This window comes from Metopolophium dirhodum, chromosome 9 (assembly GCF_019925205.1).
Source record: "Metopolophium dirhodum isolate CAU chromosome 9, ASM1992520v1, whole genome shotgun sequence".
NCBI classification, from domain to species: Eukaryota; Metazoa; Arthropoda; class Insecta; order Hemiptera; family Aphididae; genus Metopolophium; species Metopolophium dirhodum.
The window spans coordinates 94,864-110,328 of NC_083568.1; the positions used below are offsets into that span (position 1 = coordinate 94,864).

Below are 15,465 nucleotides of genomic sequence, written 5' to 3' on the forward strand. Positions count from 1 at the left end.
TTTTCCTTGAATGACACCGACAATATTATATTATTTTCTTAGTTTAAATATTTTTGAAACTTTAAAACTCCAACTACTAATTATAACCAAATATAGGTTAACCTACGGTGTACATTTTATAAAATGTCGAGACGTCTCTAATGTATTAAGAATTTAAGAATAATATGTTAGGTACTCAATTCTTATATTATGTTATCTGCCTGAAAATAAGTTAGGCAATAAATTGTTCGTTATGAATAACGTGCACATATGTATTGTAAGAGATTTCAACTATAGCAAATACTGCAGTGCTTAGAATTTCAGCAGTATATCGATCACCTTCGTCCTACAATAATCGTTGTGACGTGCTAATATTCTGTTGAAGATTTCGAGGTAGACATTTACTTATTTTTATCCAGTTTATGCCCCTGCAGCATACACCATGCATTTTTCAACGGGCCATTATAATATTGTGTTAAGTGCAGTGATTATATAGTTTAAATGATGTGCATTACGCCGGCCACCCCACTTCTTAAAATAATCAATATTTTACTATATATAATTAGTACGTTATTAGTATGAATTTGTACGAGCATTTTTGAAATTTGTACGCAACTCGTTCAATGAGAACATCAATTTATCATTTATTATTAATTATTAATTAACATAATATCATTTATTAATTAACCCTATTATTTGTTTAATGTGTACATGAATTGTTTAAAATAAAATTATTTTAATAAAGATTAAAATTATTATCTACATCAATAATAAAAAAAATAATAATAAACTGAAACTTAAGACATGCATAATTGAGAAGTGGTTGCTGCACATAACTTAACCACTCCTACTAGAGAAGACATTGCTAAAAACAGTGAAGGCCGTTTAAGTTAACTACTTATTTTTACGTTTGGAAATTATTCTGCGTTCAAATGGTTGGAGAGTTTTTACAAAATTGAAAAATTTAGTTTATGTTCCACATCATAACATACATTGGTATAATAACCGCGATGGTGAACTTGCCTATGAACTGTGAATATGTGTGTTGCACTCATACCTAGTAATGGCACATCGATTGACAATTATTGTAATTTATATGATTACCTAAATAATATTTATTACAATTTATAAGATCTAACTTGTCTGATTAGGACTCCTTTATAGGAGTAAACTAAAATATCCAAAACTGTAAATTAATGGTACGACAAAAATACATTCAGTGATTTGATATTTTACGATATTTAAGTATAATATTATAGACGGTATTTATAATTTTATATTTTCACACAAAATAAAATATCTTAGCTAGCCGATGCTCATCGTTACGGAGTAATGCTATAGTTTTCGCTACGTTTCGGGAACGTGAAACTTCAGCCTTAGGCTAATATATGTATATAGGTAATATTAGAGGAATCTACTATTATGGCCTACCGTGGGTATTATAATAATGGTGTTTATTTTACGCTCCTCGATCGGATTAAAATCTTAATATGATTAACCGTGAACAATTTTAATCGAATCATAAATACGACACGCTGAACGGGCGACCGAGAACGCATAGGTGTTTATGGTTTACTGCGTATAGCATAAACAGTAAACACATAATCATATTATATACCTAATAATGTTTATTGGGTGGTGCAGAAGGGACGGAAGTTTCTTTCGAGTGTTATACGCCAACGCTCCTTACCCTGCACCCTCACTGCACGCACACCACAAGTCCCTACGCTGCGCACCCGTCACGACCGCGTCATCGGACACGGTATTAAACACGGTAGTTAAGTAGACAACATTAACGTACTAGTGAACCATAAATAAACGCGTTCGTTTTTATTATTTATTTTTTCGTTTGCTGTTTTTCGAGAATTTTCTGGCAAAGTACACCGCCACAGCATGGCCTAAAGAACGGTTATATGTATTTAATGCGCCATTTAACAACCACTAGCGGTAATTAACGATTGTGGTCTTATATACTCTTATACGGGTGTATATATATATATATATGTATATAAGGACTAAGGAGTTAACTCTCTGTTGTTCCTCTTCAGAGATTATCGGCGCACTATAATTATAACAATCATTTCACGGGTGATGGTCGGGAGTGGGGGGGGGGGGGGGGGTAGGCAATGGATATTTGAGACAGCGGAGGCAGCGGGGGTGTGTTGGATGACGGGGTATATAGTGGTGTAAACTTTTTGCCCCGGCTATTATCTTAATCAGCCCAGTGCCTGCGGTCGTTACAATTATTTTTGCTCGAAAAACGAGCCCAACCAAGCTCATCCGACGCTCTAAACCCGCGAATTTTTATTATAGTCATATCTTTAAAAAGTGTTGCCTACGCCGGGGGACTCGTTTGCCAGTGATACAATTAAACAATAGCATATACACGTATATATATTTCTTCTCTTTGTTAAACACAGATACAGCGTATACATGTTGTACCCCTCGCAATGTATTATTATATTATTGTATTATATAGTCCTCTTCCGCCGTTCGGCTGTTGTGTAACGACGAGCTCGAGGAGCTGGCTTTTCTCTCCTTCCCGCCGCAATTCCCGTCTTGTATTATATATTTATTTTTTTCGTCTGTCTCTCGTATACGCGCGCGTGGTTGTGGTGTGTACACTCGCCCGACGGCTCCGCTCCAATAACAGTAAACTAAAAGCAAGCTCCCGAAACTGCAATATCAATAAATTGTCTACAATCTTCCAGAGAAATTAAAAAACACAGCCAAACCCTTTCTTTCACTCTCCTGCAGCTATACTCCTGAGAAAAACTGGAATACTCCCACGCAAAGTATTTTTAACAAACTTTATGTCTCTCTTATATATATACAAAATATACATTTTGAATCAGATAACACTACGCGGAACTTAATCCGTTGGCCAATGTATGGGTGTGCGTGTGTCTGTTGCGTATATATATATATATATATTATATTATATATACGTACATATTTTTATGTCTAAGTATGTCTAAGTATCAATGATAACGTCAGTCTGGACGACCGTCTGGCGGCGCACTTTACGAACGTCCAGTACGATAACAATTATAAAACCTAGTTTCGATTGAAGTGTCCGTCTAATCGTCCAGTATTGTGTTTATATGTTTCTGCTCGCGAAAATTCTGCGATAACTGACAGGGTGATTACCCCCCTCCCCCCTAACGCGTGACAAATCCTGATAGAACCGACCGATTTAAGTCCGGCTTATTTCCGAAAGGCATATTATTGTTACACGTTTGCGGAACCGCGGTATAGGTTATTATAGGTTATATGTAGGTATAGGTCTGGTTAGGTGCAGATGGTTAACGTAGGAAATTCGTTGGCCCGATTAAAACCATCAAACAGCAAGTGTCGCTTATTTATGTCCCACACACACACACACACACATATGCATACATAATACGTATAATATTTGTTATATGTACGGTTACGACGGAAGACGTCGGGTTCATACGAACGACAGTATTATACGCGGAGAGATGTAGTCGTAATGCACGCGCACACACACATACACTAGCGAATATACGTCGGTGATAAGAATGTATAATGTAAAAGGGAACGAGACGTGTTTGTGTATTATTATATATTATACATATCGCGCGCGTGTAGTTGAGCGTGTACCTATATATAATATAATATATAATAATAATAGGTGTATATATACATGTTTGTGTGTGCGATGTACACGTACATCAGTTGCCTGAACGAGAGCGGCCGTGGTGGCAGAGAGTAAGAGAGAGAGAGAGCTCAATTAAAGTTTAGTCCGAAATTATTACATCCTTTCAGCGTGCTAGCAGCGCCGGTAGGGGTGAAGGGTTTATTTTCCACCCGCACTCCCACCCACTCGTCCAATGTGCCGTTTACGTTGGAAACGTGTATATATACACATATATATATACTGTTCTGGGTGCTCACGATGGTCGTCTCCGAGTCGCGTATACATTTATATATTATATACATATATACATTCATATTATATGCGTATACATAGAAGTCAGCGAGTGTATATATACACTGCGGGGGTGCGGGACGCGTATATAGACGACGACGACGACGACGACGACGACGACGGTGACTTGCTTAGGAATCGTCTTGATTTGCCACCGAATGCAACCGTTGTTGCCCGCGTCACGTCCCTAAAACGCACCCTGCCGCCGCGCCGACCCTCGTCGTGGTATAATAGCTGCGACCGGCGACAACGCGTCCCTCTCCTTCTCGCTCTCTCCACATATCTATACATCCCTCTCTCTCACTCTCTCAGTCTTTCACAATTCTCGACCATAACTTTTGTATACGCCGCCAATAAACGTCACCCCTTCCACCCTCCGATCACCGGCTGCCCGAAATTCGTATTATTATACGCGTAAGTCCCTCTGCTGCGCCTCCCCGCCAGTGCCAAATTTATTAGTACATTACAACAGCCCAGGATCGACCGCCGCCACCACCTCTGACGCACCGGTGAGTAGAACAGGATGTAAGAGGAGGGTTTCGTATAATATAAAAACGGCCACGCGTGCAATCTAACGCGCTAGCCAAACCACGAAGTTGGAATATGAAAATGCACGTTTCCGACCGTCGTGCATCGTACAGTTGATATTATTTAGTGTAGTCATATTCTCATATTATATCATGGTCGCTGAGTTTATGAGATGGAATCGAGTGTACCTACCTACAGGTTTTTATATTATTATATAGTAGTGGTTTGAAATATTTGAATTCAAACACGCCCCTATAAAAGCAAATAAATTGGAACAAAATTGCGACCGTAACCATGGAACTGATGACTAAAATAACTACCAATGAAATATGTCAGGAGTCAGTATGGTATAATTTGAGATAACCTTAAACTTGATTAAGACTTTTATCGTACTTTGATTAAGTATGTAAAGATATATCTAAGTATATACTAAACCATGTACTTTTAAAAAATCCGTAAAAAATACACCCACCACAGTGCCATAGCTAAAATGCCTATCCGATTGTTTTAAATCAAATAATATTACAAAATATTATATTATATCATAATTCTTAAGAGTTTGAGGTTCTGGAAAAATTCGCGTTCAAATGGAGTATAACTATGTGCCTATTCAAGATGCAGTCTGATAATAATAGGATTGTTATTATTAAAATGTATGACGGCGTCCATGCTATAAGATTTTGCATACCACATTATGTGCATATATAACAGAGGAGACGCGTTTTGTGAAAACGAGAGGCTCTCTAGTTAAACCAATTGGTATAACGATAATTTATTTATTTGGTTTGAATAAGACCTAAACTGTTTTCATAAGAATATAAAGACCACCTGCTCGTTGCTAACAAATACGGTGTTATTAAACATAAATATGAAAAAGTAAAAAGTTTATTCAGTTGTGCAACACCGATTGGTTCTTACGTGTTTATAGTGCATAGGCTTTACTTCATTATATTTCTACGACCAATATTTTTACCCGATTGTAAAGGAACTTTATTCGTTTATGCACGGTGTAAGAAGTAACTATGTTTAAAACAGTGTTTTCAAATCTAAAAATGATGATTAATACGTCTACATTTTCCAAAGGACTTATAATTTTCTTAGTGTATTATCTCACGATAATTTCAACAGTAACAATTGCCGAGAAACAGACACAGGAAGAAAGTATGTCGTTTGTATTATGACACTATGGATACAATTATTATGTTCAAATATGAAATAATCATCTAATATTATAATATTTCAAAATATTATGTGAGATGTAGGTTTATTTTATCCCAACAAAAACACTCCGCCAAATTCCTTGCAAAAAAAACGTATAAAAAAAATGGTTCTAAAAGTTGTGATATAACTATCAACTTTATAGCTAAGTGTTTCAACCATGGATGATATCATAATTTACGTTAAAATAGTCTGCTAAATAATTGAACTTAGGTTGGCGACCTTAAGAGTTAAGACACTTGATTAGTAATACACTAACTATTTCAATATAATAGTAGACTATATTATTATATGTACTCATTATGCTATAGTATTTTTAAATTTTTAATTTAAATCGCCAAGCTAAATTCAATATAACTTAGCGGACAATTTAAATATACTATACCATTACTTAAATAGTATAGGTTACCGCACATATTGTTGTGTTTTCCAGAGCAGGGAGGGCGCCATACATTTTTTGGGGGGACAGCGGTTGACAATTATTTTTTCAACGAGGATTTTATCGATGTTTTAAAATAAAACATACTCTTACTACTTAGCACAAAATGTCGTATTAATATCGTAAAATTAAGACCACGAATAATCGCAATTCGCAGTACAATAAATTAATAATATTACAAATTACCGGTTATAAATGAGAAGAAATCGAGATGTTTACGGACATTATCAGATTTCAATTTTTTTAGTTTTTTAATTTTTTTTTTCTATGATTGTCAATAAAATTTTATTTGTTGCGTAAAAAAGCGTGAATATGTAATACAAGGCTCCTGATATATTATTACAATAGCAGTTGAAAAATATTTAAAATACATATGTACAATTTTTTTATAAGCATTTAAAGTTCTAATTTTGACAAATTTAAAATTTAATAATTATTTTATAGTTAAAATTTATAAAATGTTCAACTATTATAGCTAATGATTGAAAATTTAAAACAATGTTCCACGTAAATATGTTATATATAAATTACTTTATTCACAATAATATCATCAAATATACTTAGTAATAGTCACTATTATCATAGGCTGACTCAATGGCTACGCAGGTGATGGGGAGGGCTAACGGGCTGAAGCCCCCCCCCATCGCCCTATTTATTATTACTTTAAAAAAAATATTTATCAAGTTTCAACTGCAGTCGACTATAATAGTAAGCAAGACGTAAATTTCAATATTTCATATACGATACGTCTACCAGAAAAATTGAGAAGTTACAAACATTTTAAAATACCTCAAATAAACGTCTGAAATTATTAGACAGGACAAAATAAAAATAAAATTGTAACTAATTTTCAAGTCCCCCCATTGAAAAATCCTGCGTTCGCCACTAAAGGCTGACTGACCGTCTTCATATGGAATCGTTTTTCTTATACAATGATATTATTATCATTGAAATCAAATTTAACACCATCCATTACAGGGACCCACTCGTAAGCTACTGTACAGCTAAGCGACACCCACTTGCCCACTTTTTTTATTTCTAGTTTAATTTTTTAATTTATTTTCAATTAATTTTTTTTATGTAAATTAAACTTGAAGTTTAAATGTTTGTTATGATTAGTTTTAAAATTCATATTCTAAATTACTCTAACACCCATTATCACAAATCATATACCTATTTAATAATTATTATTATTTTTTAATTAAATTTTTTTTTATTTATTTAAGTAGATTTTTTAGTCAATTTTAAAGTTATTTTTTTGAAGTATTTGGGGCATTTTTGCATTTTTTTTTTGGGATTTGTTGTGTGTTATTTAGGTCATCAACCTCCTATCTTTACTTATTAGATATTCATTTTTTTCAATGGATATCTTGACACTGATGTGAATTATGACTGTTTTAGATGTTATTATTGAAATTGACATCCAGAATCGTAGAGTAACACTCAACGATATCTTAGCCGAAGATAATGCCGAGGAATTTCAACAAAACATAGTGGATGAAAATGAAGAAAACCTCACTACACAACAAATTAGTCAAATTATGGGTTCAATACAACTAGGAGTAAAACATGAAATGAAAATTAGAACTGTAACACCCGTTTCATTTCCTAGTGATTTTAATAAAAATAATATGCAGGAGTTTCGTAATTGGCATGATTCTAACAATAACCGTTATCCAAATTTTTTTTTTTATATATACGCTCCACTTACATTCCATTATTTCAGACACTTATTTGGCATTAACTCAGAAGATTATACTACCTCGTTTTGTAACTCACCTCTTCGGGAACTTTCCAACCCGGGTGCTAGTAAATCAATATTTTACCTCACACCAGATGATAAATTTATAATGAAATCTGTACAGCAAACCGAAGATCAATGTTTAGTACATTTACTTTCCAAGTACACCACTTATTTGACTGACAATCGGGAATCTCTGTTGCCAAAATTTTCCGGTTTTTATGGTTTTCAGTGCAATTCAATAAGCAATAAAATAGTAACTATGAACAATTTACTACCTTCTGGCATAAAAATGCACCAAAAATTTGATCTGAAAGGTTCGACTCTTGGTAGAAATGCTTCCGTTCGTGAAAAACGTAAAAAATCGCCTACATATAAAGATTTAGATTTTAAAAATGAACTTCATCCCAGGGGTTTATTTTTGAAGACAGACACTCGCTTAGCTCTTCTCAAAACAATAGCAAACGATTGTGAAATACTAAAAGAATTTAATATAATGGATTACAGTATTTTAATGGGTGTTCATAACATCGACCATCATTTGGAAACCGATGACAATCCTTCATTAAGGTCGGCAGCTATTCTCAGGTGGGAGAGATTGATGGCTGATTCAGTAGAGGGAAATATTCAAGCTTGGACTTTGTCAGAAGAAAATTATGCTTCATTAAGTGGTAGCATACCTGCTAAAAGTGTCAATGGTGATAGATTATTACTATTTGTTGGAATTATTGACATACTTCAAACTTTTCGAAGAACAAAAAGCCTAGAGCATAGATTGAAATCAATTAAATTGAAGGTTACACCTTGTCAGAAAGAAACTGCCGACTCTATTTCTGTACAACATCCCGGATTCTATAAATCTAGATTTCTTGAATTTATGACCAAGTATGTAAAATTAATATTTGTTTATTTATTCATTCATTGATAACATTTTTTTTTAATTTTAGTTCAGTGTTCAAGCCAATGTTGTCTCCTGAAGAACTTAATAAATTATCCAAGCAACCAATCGACATACAATCGTCGAGTGTACGGCGGAATTCTAAATTATCTATCATTATAATGCCAGACTGTTTAAAATAACCCAAAACAAAGATGATGACAACTATAATGAATAATACCTGTTAATATATCCATACTGTGTTGTACTAATAATCGTAGATCTGAAATTTAGAAATATTCGTCGGAGTGCATGATCAGTTTATTTTTTAATTTTGGTTTTAAAGTCCACAACGTTTGTTTCTTGCAAAAAAAATTAATTTTATGACTTAAAAAGTTAAGAAATATAATTAGAAAACTTTGCGACTGTATCGTCCGTTTGACGATATTTGTTCTTAATTTATAATAGGTACTATTATTTTTATCGATTTCTGTGTACTTACATTAATATAATATACGTATATTTATTTATATGAGCGTTATACTTATTTATTTCGTTTTGCAAAACTAATTAAAATCTTGTACGTTTCCATGCTTTAAAATTCTTAGCATCTTAATTTTATGCTTAATTGATTTTAATTTTAATTTTTAACCGGTAAGCTAATAAGGTATACCTTTTTATAAATTATTTCACAGATTTTTTTTTATTATTGTCTTTAAACATTTTTAATTTATCACCTTGTATTTTTTACATGAACTCGTTTATTGCTTACACAATCTCTAATATTCACAATCAGTTATTTGTTTCGTTCGTACATTCGTCTCAACTTGAATTTATTAAAATATGGTTCTAATAAAAAAAAAAAATTTTAAATCACGTTAATACTTATAGTAAAAATATGTTTATACCTATAATATTATATTTCTGAAAATTAAAAATCTGTTACTTTTATATTATTACAAAACCTGTATCGGTTGCATTTTTCTCCGATGACGATAATTATTATTATAGTTACCTAATATTAATAATAATAACGGTCGAGACTAAAGTTTTGTTTTGAGCTTTCGTCGATAAGCCTCCCCCGGACGCATAACCATCGCGTGATCTGCCGTTGGAAACGTTCGGATAGTTTTTCGACAAATCTCCGACAGATAGCGACGCCTTGACGTGCCCTCTGCCATTACCGAAAATCCGCGATACCGCATTGCCCGACAAGCGCCCAGCATTGCCGGTGAGCATGAAATTAATTTATTTTGAGAAAAAATTTTTTTTGTCGCCCAGTGAAAATTTCTTAAAAAATGGACTGCATCGCCGTGACCTTAAGCAGCATGGTAAAAGTCCAGAATCGGTTCAAGACTTCAAGTCCACGCAACACGACGTCACGTCACGCTCACCCATACCAATGACGCACCCTTTGGGGTCGTCCCACATTGTCATATCGTCATGAAATCATTGTTACTATATACTACACTACGCTTGTCAAGTGCCGTTAAAAGTTACTTGTTATTTGGCCGCGACGGACTTCGCGACTGTTACACTGACTGATTTTCTTTTCAATGATATAATATAAATTCAGTTCAATTTCCTTGCAATTACGATTCTCGATAGTCGATCGTGTAATACTTTTTTTGTGGTATCACAATAATAATTATGATGCCGGTGTGCATGAAAAGATTAAATGTTTCAATATAAATTAAAATTTTGAATTTTGCAACGTTTTAAGTCAAAAGTTTTAAATCGTAATAGTTATTATTATAAATTAAAACTTAATATGAGTAAAAAAAGAAAAAAATTCAATATTTTATCGGTTTTCCAAAAAAAAAACAAACTAAACGATTTGGCATTAAGAGAGCGCACTAGTAGACAAAATAAGCTCCGTTTCGCCCGCACTGCCACTTTCGAATTTTAATACCAAAAGTTGACAGTGTTATGTACTTTTTTATGTACAATTTCGTACAAGCAAAATAAAATTTTGTACACCCCCCAAACACGAGAAAAACCGTTATTACCATGCGCGTGCTGGAGAAACGTTTCCCCAGCATTTCCTTTGCTTAAAGTTGAACAAATTAAATTTTCAATGGTACAGTATTATGTACTTTTTTATGAACAATTTTGTACAAGCAAAATTAAATTTAGTACACCCTCCTAAACCCAAGAAAACCCGTTATTGCCATGCGCGTGCTGGAGAAAACCCCCAGGGGCGTAGCCCGTTTCCCCCAAAAATGACCCTGCCCGTTTTCCCGGCTACCCGTTTCGCCCAAATTGCGTTTCTTTATGATTCTCGTTTCGCCCAGAGTAGTTTAGACCAATTAAAATTTAAGTTGGCAATAGTTCAGTCAAATATTATGAGCGAACGTCAAGGAGAAATGGTGCTAAAGTTTCTGATCCCTAAAAGACGACTGTTATAAAACCTATAGTAATAAAATTACGGTTAATTGAGATAGGAAAGAAAAGAAATATCGTTTATAAATAATCTAATATATAAAATTCTCGTGTCACAATGTTAGTTACCATACTCCTCTGAAACGGCTTGGCGATATTTATGAAATTTTATATGCATATTCAGTAGGTCTGCGAATCAGCTACTATCTATTTTTTATACCCCTAAGGGTTGTCCAGAAAAAATAATAATAGAAATAATAATAGTGTATTATATATTGGTTGCTATTAGTTAATCGGGCATGTTTGTAAGTTTGTATTATTATTTGTGTCAATATATATATATATATAAATGAATGTTTGTGTGTAGATTAGACCTCTGGGAAGAAGATAGGCTAATTTAAAAAGGATTAAATTTGGTTTTTTTTTATTCATCGGATTTTAGTACGGTTAGGTTAGGTTAGGATTTTATATTAATTGATTATATTAATCCACCGTAGGTGGAATTAAGTAAAAACGACAAACTTGGTATAACTTTGATACTTTATAGTTAAATCATACACTTATGTACAAACAGCACGCGGTCCGCGATCTACCGCAGGTAGATTGCCTACCTGATAATATACTGCTGCGAATCAGAATTTTTATTCCGGGCAACAGAAAAGTTAAGATAAATCTAGAACATCATACACCGAATATCAAATAACGCATTGAAGGGTAGGTATTAATAAATATATTTTAAACGATTATGATTTTTTAATAAATATTTTTTACTTAGTTTTAAATTTGTATTGTGAGATAAATTTGATTTTTTAATAAATATTGTGGACTCAATTTAAAATTTGTTAAATGTTAAAAAAAAAAAATTGGAAAACAAAGAGTATCGACTCCTCGTGGTGTTTTCTGGATTACGCTAAATGATACTCAAACATTAAAATATTATAATCATTTCCAACTTAATTTTAAATTGGTCTAAACTACTCTGGGCGAAACGGGAATCATATAGAAACAAAATTTGGGCAAAACTTGTACCTGGGCGAAACGGGCAGGGTAGTTTTTGGGCTATGATAATAAATACTAGCAAAAGAAGCAAGCATACATAAAGACATAAACAGTGTCCGCCGTTTGAATCATATAATTTGACTGTTAAAACAATATATACCCAATCTATAAATGGTAAATGACCATCTATAAACATCTAGTCTTAATTAATAACACGACAAACATGCACGAACCAGCTCTTGGGTTTTTTCTAATTTACGGTCACCGTATACTATGGAAAGATATGGTGTGGGGGAAAATGCGGTGTACAAAATTTTATTTTGCTTGTACAAAATTGTACATAAAAAAGTAAATAATACTGTACCGTTGAAAATTTAATTTGTTCAACTTTAAGCGAAGGGAGTGCTGGGGAAACGTTTCTCCAGCACGCGCATGGCAATAACGGGTTTTCTTGTGTTTAGGAGGGTGTACAAAATTGTATTTTGCTTGTACAAAATTGTACATAAAAAAGTACATAATACTGTACCATTGAAAATTTAATCTGTTCAACTTTTAGCCATGGGAGTGCTGGGGAAACGTTTCTCCAGCACGCGCATTGCAATAACGGTTTTTCTCGTGTTTGGGGGGGTGTACAAAATTGTATTTTGCTTGTACAAAATTGTACATAAAAAAGTACATAATACTGTCAACTTTTGGTATTAAAATTCGAAAGTGGCAGTGCTGGCGAAACGGAGCTAACAACTGGACTGTTCATGAAATAATAATGCCTAACCTAACCTCTCCTGCGAGAATGCCGCGTGAGTCCACGGAGACATGGGCGTGGTTACGTCCAGCCGCGACGGCAGCGATACGGCGCACAACGCCATCTCTGGAGCGTTACATACGTAACACTTTTACTATTGCACACTCTTAATACCTGATGAAGATGTCAATCCTGATGATCCACAGCATATATCTCTAATTCAACAAGAAAAAGTGAATATAAAAGAATTAATAATTATACATTATAAATGTATAACACTAGTAAACAGTACACAGTTTACAATACACTTTACAATTTATACTATATGCAATTATGAAATATAAGAGACGTTGGAGACTTGGAGTATTCATTAATTATTATTGAATTAAAATTATAAGATAAGTAATTACAAAAAAGTAATAGTATTAGTGAAACATTGCTTTTGACTTATAGCTTAAAATTCAACAGTTATACTTATTGTTGCTTTCTTGCTTTTTATTAATAACACTATAATAACACATTAATGTAATATAACCATTATCTTATAATAATTACAAATATACTATCTATAAAATCTTAATAAACTTAATAGCTTTTAAAATCAGCCAGGTATTATAGTGTTATTTAGCTTGGGAGTTTTCTTTATCTGGCGTACATTATGTATTATATTTTTTAATTATTATTTAAAATGTATTGTCTTGTTTGTCTTATTAGTTATTAGTTATTATGCAAACATTATTTACTTTTCATACTAATTGCTTTTTAACGCTTAACGCCTTTTTTTTCTTAACATTATTTAGGTAATTGGTAATGAACTTGTTGTAGCTAGTACATCAAATTAATTGTATACATTAAGTGTACATAGTGATACTGATGATATATCTTATTATGTAGAGAAAAACGTAAGTAAATTTGTTTATGAACAAAAATATAAATTTTAACTAATTGTATTACCAATCATATACCAATAATTAATTTTTAATAATTTTATTTTAGTTAACTGATAATGAAAAGTCAATAGCAATAGAAAAACTATGGTTTCCTAATTCTGATTATAAATTTCCTAAATCTGGAAATAGGAACTTAAAATTTCAATACTCAGGTTGCTTCAGTTTAACTGGTTACAATACTCAAAGAAGCATAACGGAGCATATTGTAGGATATGTGTATTTTTTAGTCATGATACAGTAGGCAAAAGGGCCCATCAGACTTTGGGAAATTTAGTGACAAGTAAATTTGATGATTGGAAAAAAGCAATAGGTGCTGAAGGCCAATTTCAAATGCATGCCAATACGAATTACCATAAGACATGCCAATACAAATATGATAATTTTCTTGCTGTGTAAAACAATAAAGTTGACTCTATGGAATTACAAATAAATAATGCATTCAAAAATGAAATAGAAAATAATAGGAAATGCATTCTACCAATAATTAAAACTGTTATATTTTGTGGTGGACAGGGAATCGCACTTAGAGGTCATTGGGAAAATAAACCAATTATTAATCAAAATACTAAATTGGCTGTTACTAATGATGATAATGACGGAAATTTCAGACAAGTATTAAGGTTCAGAGTAGATTTCTGAAGATCATCTACAAAATAGTGCTAAACATGCTCTATATGTTAGTTGGAAAATCCAAAATGAGATTCTTATGGTGTGTAACAATTTAATTCTAAAATAACTTGTAAAAGATATAAATAAATCTAAAGTGTTCACTGTACTAGCTGACGAAACAACTGATATATCAAACCAAGAACAGTTGACAATATGTGCAAGATACGTTCATACTGAGCAAAAAAAGATTTGAGAAGATTTTTTGCAGTTTGTAGAAGTCAAGGAGGTCACTGGACAAGCACTTGCTACAACAATTTTGCAATGTTTAAAAAGTATTGGATTGGAAGTAAAATATTTAGTTGGTCAAGGGTATGATGAAGCAGCAGCAATATCTGGTAGGTTTAACGGTGTGCAAGCACACATTAGAAACGACCATCCTATGGTATTATATATGCATTGCGCATCTCACTGCCTTAACCTTGCAATATCATACAGCTGTAATGTAGTAGATATTAGGAATTCTATGGGGAATGGGGATAATGCAATCAGTGTGTACATTTTTCGGATATCCTAAAAGACAAAATATTTTACAAGAGTCTATTAAAAACATAGTACCAGAATCTAAATCATCAAAACTAAAGCAATTTTGTGCTACAAGATGGGTAGAACGTCACGATGCAGTATTGATATTTCATAAGCTTCAGACTGCCGCATTATTAATGCTCTAGATGAGATATATAAATAGAGGGATATAGATTCATCTACAACAGCAAACCAGTTAAATACCTCAATACATCAGCTAAAATTTCAAATTTCTTTGAGTATTTTAGTAAAAATATTTTCATTGAGTGCACCATTGAGCAAATTCCTCCAGTCTCAAAACGTGGACCTAGAAACAGCTTTAAATTTTACTTTTCAAACACAGTATTCAGTTCAAAATATTAGAGATAAGGTTGATAACGACTTTCATTCCATATTTCAAGAAACTAAAGATACTTGCCCGTTAAATGTACCAACTCTATATGACTCAAACTTTGTTCAATTCGTTA

At 33.0% G+C, this 15,465-nt stretch overlaps 1 protein-coding gene across 1 annotated transcript; it reads left to right on the forward strand.

Moving 5' to 3' along the window:
* Positions 1 to 5,376: 5,376 nt before the first annotated feature.
* Positions 5,377 to 9,264, forward strand: LOC132952749 (phosphatidylinositol 4-phosphate 5-kinase type-1 beta-like). The gene is made up of 3 exons (XM_061025164.1): positions 5,377 to 5,620; positions 7,518 to 8,742; positions 8,805 to 9,264. The coding sequence occupies exons 1-3, from the start codon at positions 5,482 to 5,484 to the stop codon at positions 8,935 to 8,937; spliced, it is 1,497 nt and encodes a 498-aa protein (XP_060881147.1). The 5' UTR covers positions 5,377 to 5,481; the 3' UTR covers positions 8,938 to 9,264.
* Positions 9,265 to 15,465: the final 6,201 nt, after the last annotated feature.

What these genes read in the sequence shown, in the direction of transcription:
- LOC132952749 (XM_061025164.1), top strand. Translation starts at nt 5,482, where the DNA reads ATGTTTAAAACAGTGTTTTCAAATCTAAAAATGATGATTAATACGTCT. An exon ending in GAAACAGACACAGGAAGAAA is followed by an intron (nt 5,621 to 7,517) that starts GTATGTCGTTTG and finishes TGACTGTTTTAG; the next exon opens with ATGTTATTATTGAAATTGAC. An exon ending in TTTCTTGAATTTATGACCAA is followed by an intron (nt 8,743 to 8,804) that starts GTATGTAAAATT and finishes TTTTAATTTTAG; the next exon opens with TTCAGTGTTCAAGCCAATGT.